This window comes from Aphelocoma coerulescens, unplaced genomic scaffold (genome assembly GCF_041296385.1).
Source record: "Aphelocoma coerulescens isolate FSJ_1873_10779 unplaced genomic scaffold, UR_Acoe_1.0 HiC_scaffold_183, whole genome shotgun sequence".
Classification (NCBI taxonomy): Eukaryota; Metazoa; Chordata; class Aves; order Passeriformes; family Corvidae; genus Aphelocoma; species Aphelocoma coerulescens.
The window spans coordinates 122,237-134,834 of NW_027183531.1; the positions used below are offsets into that span (position 1 = coordinate 122,237).

General features: G+C 43.9%; 1 protein-coding gene across 3 annotated transcripts in view; it reads right to left on the reverse strand.

The window, feature by feature from the left end:
* LOC138101027 (cyclin-dependent kinase 13-like) overlaps positions 1–11,527 on the reverse strand; it is a 44,817-nt gene extending 33,290 nt beyond the window's left edge. For all 3 annotated transcript variants that reach the window (XM_068998863.1, XM_068998864.1, XM_068998862.1), the window contains exon 1: positions 9,712–11,527. In XM_068998863.1, coding sequence (XP_068854964.1) covers positions 9,712–10,910 — 1,199 coding nt within the window. In that variant the 5' untranslated portion in view covers positions 10,911–11,527. The remainder of the gene's footprint in view (positions 1–9,711) is intronic.
* Between the last annotated feature and the right edge of the window lie 1,071 nt (positions 11,528–12,598).

Sequence of the window (12,598 nt, forward strand, 5' to 3'; positions counted from 1 at the left end):
TGCAACTTGTACAAACACCTTTAGCGTGCACAGAATTTGAGAAAAACTCAATTGACTACATAGACAGAATTCAACAAAATGAAATTAAAATTACAAGAGAGACAAAAGAAATCTAAACAACACTGAAGCATTAATTGTAGGAACTTCTGAATTTTCACTTTCATAAATATCATTAAAATAAGTTAATTGAGAAAAAAAGGGAATAATAAAGACTGCAATGTAGCCAGCTCAAAGACAGCTTTCCGTTTTTGAAATCCAATTGTACAACTTCAAAAAAACCCAAAACAAACAACTTCTCCCACTCCCAAATAGCCCAAGTACCCAGTATTTGTTACAGCTATTGACAAACACAACCCACAAATGGGCCTATGCTATAACTACATCTGAATGCAGACACTAATAGAAAGAAAAAGAAAAAATCAAAGCCATCTACAAAATGATAGCACGAAAATTACCTTAGAATGAGGATGGGGAGGGGCAATCTTAAACAACTACTGTACAACAATACCATTTTATATGAATGACTTTTCATTCAAAATTTCAAAGGGATATTCTAATTTGCCTAGTACTAGTTTTGAGTCAGTTCTTCAATAAGAAGTAAAGGGAAAAAAACTAATTGAGCTGAAAGGCATGGAACAAGTAAAGTAGCCTAATCCACTGCTACCACATAGTCATGTTATGAAATAAATTAAATTAAATGTAGGGGTTTTAATCCATTTCACCATACCAAGAATAACAAAGGTATTCACGAGATTTACAAGTATTTTCTTGATTAAAATTTGATGAAAATCTATTTTGCTTATTGTTTGAAGGGGAGGAAAAGCATACTCAGGATTAAAAACATGCAGTATTCATCAGCTGGACAAAGAAAATTGTATCAAGCAATAGCCAAAATAAGACTTCCTGAAGATACAAGAATTTCAGAGTTCAAAAGATAACAGTGTACAGAGGTTGCCAAAACCAAAAGAAACAAAAAACCCAGACCAAACAACTAATCCCAATAAACAAACAAAAAGAATGCCAGCTACAATCCCTATGATCAGGACTACCCATCCCACATCAAATTTAATTTTACTGACAATTAAATCAATTCAGTTTTAATTATCAACACAAGAAATTACATCTCAATGCTTCAACTGAACAAATATTTAATCTAGTACAATAGCGTTTCTTTTGTGTGCAATATTGACTAATTTCTAAAATCACACTCTTTTCTTTTTATAACGCAGGAACTCTTACCCGATAAAAAGTCACTGAGGTCAATCAAAAAGTGGCTGAAAACAATGTGTATGCACACAGTATAGTACAGCACAAGCTTCAAAATTCTACAGGTGAGATTGATCCAAATGGCTAGAAACTCATGAAATTAAAAAAAAATCAAATCTCAGATGAAGATAACTCTTGGAAACTAGCACAGTTCAATTCTATGCCAGGAAGCAGATTTTATAGGATTTTCTGGCACAGCAGGGTAACAATGACAGTAACAATAATAACAACAATAAAATAATAATCCTAAAAGTTTTTTACACTTTAATCAAAAGCCTTTAATTTAAAAAAAAGCCTCACAATTCTCTTCTAACAATTTTCAACTGAAATCTAATGTTTGGTTCAATCAGCAAAGAGGTATTAATGCTCATAAACACCAAATAAAATAATATTGGGCACAAAAACTGCATTAAAAACTTACTTCTGCTCCACTATGAATCTTGTTGCTGAAGTAATTTTTGCCATTATTATTTTGAAAATCTAAGTACTAAATCCCACAGAAATTTTTCAGAGGTTTGGCCAAACAGGAGTAAAAATAAAAAGGTTCAAAGATCCATTATATAGAGTTAAGGTGGTGTAGCAGGATGGGAAAAAACCTAGAAAATACACACACTTTAAATGCTGGACCAGAGCTCTCCTCACACTGCTGTCTCACTTTCGGAGAGGAATTACTATCTCAAACCAGAGGCGTTACTGCTGCAGATCTGCACCCACTCTGGAATCAGTATAATCACATTTCTCCAGCATCAGGCACAAGCTAATAGCCCCCATTAGTCCTAAACTGACTTCTATAAATGGTGCATCATTTGCAAGGATGTCACTGACCTGTCTTGGAAAAAATTTCCTTGCACATCTTGTTCATAAATCAGCTATTTCAAACTGATACTCTCACCAATTACCTGTAGAACACAACCTCCATCCCAAGTACTTCACTGCAACCGGTACTACACTTAAAACATGTCCTAAAAGGTCCCAAAATTAGCCCTATTTCTTTCATAAGTATGATTTGGGGTTTCTTGTTTGTTTTCCTCAGTACCTAACAAAGACAGTAATCATATAACTAACAGAAATACAGACATAATTTCACATGCGCTACAAAAGAGAAGCAGCAGCTTAAAACAACACAGTTGGTGAGACACCAGGCCTGATTTTAAGACTAGTTCTGTTCCATTTTGGTACAAAATAAAACAGCTTCATTTAGCTCACTACTAAGGATAAAATGAAAAAAATCTGTTCAAGTCAGTGACAGCAAATTTGATCATCTGATCAGCGACCATAACTAAGTAAGGAAGAGGCAGTTTTGAAAACCTAGGGCAAAAATAACCTGAACTTCTATACTTTCTTCAGAAACAAACAAGAATTGACAGTGGATTGATGTCTGTACTTTAGCAATACTAGTCAAGAGAGTTTGGGACATGAACATGAAATTTATGCAAGCTCAGCTAAAAAAACCCCAAACCCAACCATCATCCATCCTGGGTTTCATACTCCACATGACAACTGCGTAACTTTTTCATGTGGGAGACAGCAGATACGCATGCACGCAAATATTTAAGTTTCAGTCCCAGTACCTATTACGGCCCCTACTAGCAGGTCAAAATGATAACAGTCTAGTTATGAAATGTTGACTGATTATAATCTCTGCACTGGTTTAATTTTTCCAGGAATTTTTCATTATATATGTCAGAAAAAACTATTCTATTACCTATATATAGTACCTCTAGCATCCCAAAAGCCTTAGCAAGAATTCCTTGCTGTACCTGAACCACTGAGCTAGACTCTAGAGAATACAGCAAAAACATTAACATTTTCAGCTAAACAGACAAATCCTGAATTTTAAGTAAAAAGCAGATTTGTTGAAGTGCTAGTTATTCAACTTACAATGATAAAATCTGCTGTTTTCATAAGCCTAATAATCATTTCAAACACTCAACTATAACCTTCTTTCATCTGTGTAGTTCAGAAGTCCCAGCAGACCAGACAACTTATGTACAAGTTTTCACCTATAAAAATAGCACAAACCCAAAAATACGGAGACATTTACAAGCTTTCCTTCAAAAGCTTATACAGCACTCAGAGTGGAGAAATATTGCCTTATACATAATAAAACCAGCCAGCTCACTCTGTTCAGACCTAACATTTGACATAAAAGATGAAGTCACAGCAGCACAGAAATGGGCTCTCACAGCAGCACAGAAATGGGCTCACACAACAGCCAGTGTCTGCCGGTTAACAGGACACTGACCACTTAGTGAGAACCTGAAAAAACACCAGGAGAGGCATCTGAAGTACACAGTCTAAATCTTCCAGCAGGACTCTAGTAAATGTGCGTGCATGCATACACATATATATAAAATGTGACATTATCTGACATTTGACACCTATTTCAGATGTAGTCAGCACCTTGTTTTTAACACAGTAAAAAGGAACAAAAGAACAGTGGCTGCAACTGCACAGACCTGCACTGCAAACAGCAAATGCACTGAACAATGCAATTTCAAATTTCTCTTCCTGAAGTAAGGCAAGATCAGGAAGTTTACTAAACCTAAAGGCCACATTTCACTCTCTTAAGCAAAAGCACCAGCATGTGCTGGTAACACACAAGGGGAGAGGCTACTAAGAAGCCTAAGTTACTAAGAAGGTAACTTTCCTTCTATGCTTCTCACTGTTTGCATCCTGAAGTTCTGCCCCATTTATGAGCACCTTTGCCACTAAATGCAGTAACAGTCTTCTGTCAGCATCTTGAATTCAATTCACAGAAGTATAGATCCCTACAGAGAGGACAACTGCCACACTTTATGATACTTGTAAAATCCCTTCTGAGCCATATACAGATTTCAGTATGTTTTTATATACAGAGAGGAGAAAAAAGAACACTAACGTGCCTGAAGACTGTAAGTATCAGTAGGATAAGCTCTAAAGCTGCTTTGTTTCTTCCCTAGAGATGGCAACAAAGAAGCCTGGGAGCACAACTAGATTAGCTGCAAAGGGACATGGAAGAAATTACAATTTAGCTAGAGGTATAAAATAAAAGCAAAAAAACCCCAAACCGTTAAGACATTATCTACAAACCATGTAGACAGATTTAAAGAAGGTGATAGAAGAAGAAAGCACTTGTAAGAAAGTCACCCTTCCAAACCAAAACTCTACTTTTCAGAACAAGAAAAAGAGTGCCTTTTTTTCTCACCCTTCAAGCACAGGAAAAAAAAGTTGGTTTAGGTATCACTGTTCTTTCTTTTTCATTTTATGGTTTTGCCTAGTACCCAACATTTCTTAAAACAAACAGGTATTCATTGTTTCTCTGCTTCATACAATGTACTTGGTCACGTTATAAAAAACTACTTAAGAGATCAAAATGTTATGAATTACAGGTTTCAAAACTGTTACAATATTTCTCCTTCCTGATAGGCAACATTCTACAGCACTTCACTGGCTCAGTAATATATTACCAAACAGTAAATTTACTTATTAATTTAACAAAGAAAAAAGTCTACTGATATAATACCACTTACATTTTCGATCAGAGAATGGAAGAACTTCAAATAGTAGCTTAGACTGCTATCGTTTACTATCTTGATATTTGAAACCAGAGAGGAAAGAAAACTGTTACCCATGTCAGATTTCCAGGAATATGTTCCATTCATCTTACACAGTTTTTCTTGCCGTGCTACTTTTCTAGGTGTTTCTTTCTGTCCCCTTTCAATACCCCCTTAATAAAAAAAAAAAGGTACATTCTATTGACAAATCAGAATGATCATGTCTTACCTTCTCATGTTTCTAAACTTGAAAACCTCTTTTCTTCTTAACTGCTTTAAGAGCAAGCTAAATCCATCATGATGGTGGCCAGCTACATATTACCTAACTGCAACCAATTTTACAGTTGAAATACATAAGTATCTGTGAGCTGAACAAGCGAACTTTGTCAGTAACTTTTTGATAAGGCATAACACAAAGAGATTAAAGAGAATACGAAGGCAAAACCAAGAAACTAACACTCCAAAGGAGGTTAAAACAAACACTGTAGCCCAGCTCTTTCTTTAACTGGCAGGTAATGCTGGACTACTGACCAAGCACTGACATCCTTCCCTGCACAGCAAGGTCATAGTGTATTTGAAAAGAGAGACCTAAATTGAATCAACTGGCTTCACTGCAAACCTTCCAAGACAGATACAATCCCTTGGTAACATAAACCACCTTGACAAAACATTTTAGTTCATAGTACAGCTTTTCCATGTTGCTCTAGCAGGCAAACATACAGTTCATTTCTTTAAGCCATTACAGTAGTAGTACTCTTTCACTTGATACCTTATTCATTCATTTCATTTATTTCCTCTAGCCCCTAGTTCAAGGTTACATTCTATGCAACTCTGCAACCAACCACCTACTCAGCTGCTTTGTATATGAAAACTACATAACCTGCCTTACTGATTCAAACTGCAAATCTTTAAAAGGATCTCCAATACATACTGGAAAGTTCTGAGCTTGGCTTTTATCTGTTTTTTGAGCCTGTTTTATAACCCTCTATTTTCAAATGAGAACTTGGCCTACAAAGAAATTAACCAGCAAAAGGTCAAGTCAACTCAAAATCCGTATTCTAAACACATTTGAAGTTAATTTTTTCAACTGAAATTTCCTTTATCAAATAAGGAAAGAAGCAGCAGCAACAAGGAAAGGGAAAGTTACATGAGCAAAACACAAAGGCCAGCAACGTGCACTGGAAAAATTAGCAACTCCAAACAGTGAAAACCTAGAGTGGTCCACTTAAAATTCTACAAAATACAGTTTTACTAAACAAAATTAGAGAGCTTTAAATTAAAAAAAAAAATCTATTTTCACTAATCAGGATGGGGGGCAAAGTCAAACTCTCTCTTAATCCTTTAAATTCAAAAGCAGTAGAATTACTGGAATCAAAGTTCTTTTTGTATCAGTTTATGGTACCGTACTTTATTTACTAGCTGAATATATATTTTACCATTTTCCTATGCTTGTTGTGATTTTGCACATAAATGATCCGTATTTTGCAGAGCCTCACTAATACAGACTAGCTACCAATACAGACTGAGATGACTCTACAGTACCAAAAAAAAAAAAAAAAGAAATCTTGTCTCTTTCCTATAAGCAACATCCATGCACATAGTAGTACTATGCTAGTAGTGCCCTACCCACTTTTATCTAAGCATATAGGTAGGTGTATCCATATTTGGAAAAATGCAATTACTCATCTATACTGCTAACTGAATTAAATGTGTGATCACGTAACATATGACCTGATTCAAGTTACAAAAAATAGTTCTCTGGAAACTAGTTTAGCATGAAATTGTAGGAAGCAAGAGACTGTGTCTGCTTATTTTGTCAACCATGGGGTTTGGTTGAGAAATTTTTTTTAACCTAGTCATTTTACCAGTAGAGAAATAAATACCTCGTACTTTTGGAAGAATTTCCATTTTGAAAATATGCATGTGCTACTTTAGAACAGCTGTGTTACTCTATACACAAGGAAATAGAGTAATACAAATCCACCAGCAGCAAGTGAAGATGATTTGTCCAACAAGTGAATACAGCTCAATCAGTTTATCCAAAACACAAATTTTTCCTGCTATTATAATGGAAAAGGCAATTAGTCTACCATTCAAAGAGAAATCACCAACTATGGAACACATATCCAGTGTCTTTGCTTCCCCTCAGAACCCACAGCCAAACAACATCACCTAAAAACAGCAAAGTCAGTACTGCAGTTCAAATCTCACAGCAATGCACTGTTGCTGCTTCAGACGAGCAAAGCTGACTTCACTTGTTTCTCTTCAGCTGTTTACGAGAAGTTTCTCCCTAAGTAGCTCAGACACCTAGATTAAAAAATCACCACTAGACACATGGGCTTTCCAATCATGCTAGAACTGCTTCGTAATAATTTTCTACATACCCAAATAACTGGGTAATTCACGTAACATTACAGAAGACATAAAACAAAAAGAGCAAAAAGACCTGCAGGCTGAAATACTCAGTCACATACAAAGTTCCTACTGTCTGAACATCATTACAGCTGGATATAAGCCCAGAATTAAGCCTTTAAATCATCCAGATGAAGAACACAGGTGCTGTAAGAAGCTGTTGCCTTCATGAAACTGTAATAGTCTATCAAGTCTAAGGCCACTGTATCATTATCAAACAGGACAGCAAAAACGTTCAGCATTTTGGTTGCAGTACTACAAAGTCAAGCAAAAAGTGATTATGACATAGTTTTGAATGGTTAAAAAAAAAAGTATAAACCCCTTTCTTTCTACTTCCCCACTGCCATTGCAATACACATGATGATCAACAGCTGTATGGAAGGAAAAAACCACTGGCTTTCATTTCTCCACAACAGGTAAACATTATGAACAACTGATTTTATCTTCACACTTTAAGTTTCTTTTGTTTTCTAAGAAAGTGGCATTTTTGCAATGAATGTCCCATTAGGACAGACACTTCTTTCTACTTGTAGAAACCTCTCCTTTTCACTCAGCCATTCCAATCCCTTTCCTGTAAACCTGATAGTCTGCATTTATTTGTCTGTAAGCAGTTAAAAACTGAATGCAAATTACAATTGAACTATAGGGAGGAAGAAAGGCACGGAGTCACAAAGCTAACTCCTAGAAACAGACCTGTAGGCTCAAGAAAGACTTACCACAGAGAGAATATCAAAATCAGGAGATTTAAACTCTCATGCTTCAAATCACAGGTCCACTACCAACAGAAAAAAACCCCACTCCTATAAAACTCTACTACAGTCCGATCAGTCAGTGCATAAGACAGAACCTTGAACTGGGCTGTCAATCTGACTATTCCTAAACACTGAGTTATTCCTAATTGCAAACCTCACATACGTAATTCTATGCATCATTACTAGCTTTCTTATCCCAGGATAAAAGCCACTACAGAAAATAATCTGATTCCTAGGGCGTTTAAATCTATGCACATAATAATTCCTGCTATGCTATTATTCAAATAATTTTGAAAGTATATTTTAACCACTTGTAACAGACTCTCACAGAAGAACAGCATGATGTTTTCAGAGCAATTACAGTGTTTCCTCTTGAAACACCCTATTGCTTACAAAATTATTCCCTACAACCACACCTCTAGAGAATCACTATTTTTATCCCGAGGCACTTTGGCTTTATCTCTCTGCACAAAGTAGGACACAGCTTTGTTACTTTCCTCTTTAAACAGCATTTGATGCACACCCAGGAGAGAGGACTCTACCAAGAGCCAGTGAAACACAGAACAGCTTCATCATGTTCCCTGGATACACTACAGCACACCCCAAAGGGTGATCAAAACAAAGTGCTTATTAAAAACACCAGAGAACAGTTCTCAGGCAACCCACCAGGTAATGCCTTGTACACAAAATTCTTGCCAGTGGAATAGCACATTGCTGGATACATTTAAAATTAAAGTCCGATGTGAATTTAAGCAGGTCTATAAACAATGAGGCAATACTAAGATTCCAATACAGAAAATAAAAATCTTCAGTTATAAACACATACTAAGCAAATACTTTTAAATTTCCAGTGTACTTTTCCATAGCTTAAAATATTCCGAAGTGCTTTAATTCCACAACACGGTTTGCACTTGATTAGAAAGATACAGCCCACACTTCCTCTCCATATAAAATGCAAAATATCACACAGTGCTGACCCTTACACCCTGCACTCCCACTAACACTGAAAAAAAAATTATCTGCAAGAACACATTAACTATATACACGGGCACAACTTTACTAGGAAAAGAGCCTATGCTTTTTAATAGGTTATGTAAAGCACAAGACAATTTATCAAAACTTGACACTGACTCAATTTTCTAGGATAATAGAAAGCCCAAGTCCTTCTATACACCTTTAAAAAGAACAAGAAAACACTTGCAAACACAAATTGCCTGCCAGCTTGTTTTCTCTTTACATTAGCACAAGTTAAATCAAACCCAAATATATTCAATATGCATCCTATTTTACCCGGGAACAAGATACATAAAAATATATCACAGAACGTCTGTACTTTGTAAGCAAAGATTTAAAAATCAAAATTGGTCCTTCAGAAAACCTGTCCTCCAAGGAGCATCTTCCTTCAGTCACTCTCATCTGAAAATGTTCTCGTGCCCATTTAAAAGCCTTTTTCCAGCCAGGTGGTCTCCCACGGAGAAAAACTAGCCGCAGAAGTGTTAAACACCCGCACCTCCCTTTCTACCCCCCAGGGAAATAGAGACAAGACAGGAAGATCTTTGTACTTGTCTCTCTCCCTCTCCCCCCCCACCCCCAAGCCTTCTGGCAGCAAAGCAGCGAGAGGGAGGGATTGCTGCTGGATGTAAACCTCTACGGCCTCTCCTGCATTCCTGCCCCAGCCATTACGTCCCTCCTCCACACACCATGCCCCCTCCCCATCCCACCTTCGCCCCTGGGCCCGGACTCACCGGATAACGGGGCTGTAGGGGCTCCGCGACCGGCGCCAGCTGCTGTAGGGGCTAGGCGACACATCCCCACCGCGCTCGTACGAGCTGTGCCGGCTGTAGCTGGGGGATCGGCGGCGGCTGTACGGGCTGAGTGGCGAGCGGGCACCCACCGGGCTGAGCGACTTGCGGCTGCGCTGGCTCTGCGAGGAGCGGTGCAGAGGAGGGCTGTCATCCCGGCCAGGGCTGGGCGACGAGCGCTGCCGCCGGTACGCCTTGGGCTCGGGCTTGTCGTCCCGGTAAGCTTTCGGAGGGTCCTTATAAGCCGACGGCGGCTCTTTGGCCGCTTTAGTCCGGCTCCGGTGCGATTTGCTCTCCCGGTCTTTCCTGCCGCTGCTGGGCGAGGCGAGGGAGCCCTTCCTACGGCCGTCGCTGCCACCGCCGCTGCTACTGCTCTTGAGTCCCTCCCGGTCTTGGCTCCCGGTGTGGTTGTGGCGGCTGCGGGATTTGGAGGACGAGGAGGGCTCGGATGCCCCGCGGCCCGGTGCCGCCGCCCCCTCCTGCAGCGCCTTTTCCTCTCCCCGCCGGCGATGCTCTCGGTGCCGCTCCTTGGAGCGCCCGCTGCTGCTGCGGTGCTCCCGACGGGACCGGCCGCTTCGCTCCGCCTCGCCCCTCTGCCGCTGGGCCCCACCGCCCGAGGAGGAGCCCGGGCTGCCTCCCCCGCTGCCCCCGCCGGCCGCGCCGCCGCCCAACAGTCCCTCGGACTGGGAGCTCACGTCGTCGTACTCCTCCACCAGCGTGCTCAACCCGCCGCTGCCGCGCCGCTTCTCCGCCTCCTGCGTGCCCCCGCCGCCGCCGCCGCGGCCCCGCCGCCGCTTGTGCCGGGAGCCTGAGCGCCGCTTGCCTCGCGGTCGCTTCCGCTCCCCGCCGTCCCCGCAACAGGAGGAGGCGCCGGTGGCCGCCAGGAAGAGCAGGGACTGTGGCGGCAGCGGCGGCTGCAGCAGCGGGGGCTGCAGGAGCGGCGGCTGCAGGAGCGGGAACAGCAGCGGGTGCGGGGCCGGCGGCGGCGGGGGCGGCTGAGGCTGGGCCGCGAAGCGCTTCCGTCTCCGGTGGTGTAGCCGCTTCTTGTCGGCCGCCGCCTCCACCGCCGCGCTGCCGCCGCCGCTGCCCCAGCCCCGGCTGCCCCCACTCCCGCCGGCCGCCGCGTCCGAGGTGCTCGGCATCGAGCTCGCTCACGGCCGAGGGCGCGGCCCAGGGAACCCGCCGCCACCGCCGCGCTCAGGGCGCCATGGGGACCCGGCGGCGCCGTGCACACGCACCGGGACGGACACCCACGGGCTGCGCCGGGTCCTCGCTCGCTCCCGCACCGCCCGCCCGCCTCACATGGGGCCTCACCGATACATACGGGGTCGGGCTGGGGCCGGGGCTGGGCGCGCTGCCCGATGCGGCGGCGGCGGCGGAGCGGCACCGGCAGCGTCCTGCAGGCCTGCGCGGCCTCTCCCGCAATACGGAAGTGTCTCCCGGCGGCGGCGGCTCCTCCTCACTTCATTCTGGGCCGGGATCGCTGCCGCGCAGGGACACAGACACCGGGCACGGGCCTCCTCCACGCCTTTCCTCAGCCGCTCTCGGCAGGGCGGCTGGGTCAGGCCAGGCCGGGCCGCCCCCGGGCGAGGTGTCCGGGGCCCTGCGCGGCTCCAGTCCCTGTTCTCCTGCCCGGCGGGGGCCGCACGTGTCCGGGCTGCTCCCGCGCCACCGGTACCCGGGAGTGCTCTCGCGGCCTCAGCGCCGCCGCGCGCGGGTGACACACGCACCGGGGGGGACACGGACGCGGCCCGGCGGCGCGCGGCGCATGCGCGTCGCCGGAAGCGGGGGGCTGGGGGGGGAGGGCGAACGCGCCCTGCCAATCGCGCTCGGCGCCGCCGCCTTCGCCCGCATGCCCGAGAGCCGCCCTGCTCTCGCGGGACTTCACCCCTCCCTCCCCCGTCCGCGGCGGCTCTCGCGGTACTGCGGTTCTCGCGGTAACTGCGCCGCAGGCCCCGCGGGAGGGGGCGGTGCTGGGCGAGGGCAGCAAAGATGGCGCTCGGCGAGAGGCCGGGAACGTGAACGAGGCCCGAGCTAGAGGTGCTTGGCCCGCTGGCCACTCTCCTTGTCTCTCGCCCGGCGCTCTCTGGAGGCAACGGACAGAAACCAAGGTACAGGAAGTTCCACCTGAATACGAGGAAGAACTTTTTTACTGTGTGGGTGACCGAGCAGCAAAATAGGCTGCCCAGAGAGGGTGTGGAGTGTCCCTCACTGGAGATGCTCCGGAACTATCTGGACGCAATCCTGTGCAGTGTGCTCTAGGATGACCCCGCTTGAGCAGGGAGGTTGGACCAGATGACCCACTGCGGTGCCTGTCCACCTCACCCATTCTGGGAGCTGGAGCAGTGGGGGCGCCGCGTCAGGCTCTGGGAGGTGGTGTAGGAAGCCCGCCGGTCCTCAGGTGGTTTTCCCTGCTTTTATTGTACGTAGGCCGTGGTTACTGACTGGGGGGCATGAGAGAAAACCGCTTCAATTAAAACACGTGAGTTACTCTGAAACAGTGAAGTGAAGCCACTTCACTTCTTCATGAAAAGTTTTGGGGTTTTTTTTGCTGTCTTACACTACTGAAACTAAGTACGACTTAGGATATTTTTTATTTCCTTCCAAACTTACTGATTTCTGATTTCATACTCGAATGAAAGACTCAAGCTCTTTTTCCTTTTTCTGCCTACTCTGTCCTTTTGTCTTTTCATGGTTTTATTGAATTTCATGACTGGAGCTGCAACTGCTGACTGTGCCTCAACTCGGCTTCTTGGGCTGAGTATCTTCCATTAGGTACATCTGCTATACCATCTTGAATGTTGTGAGGGCTTTAAAAACAGAATCTATT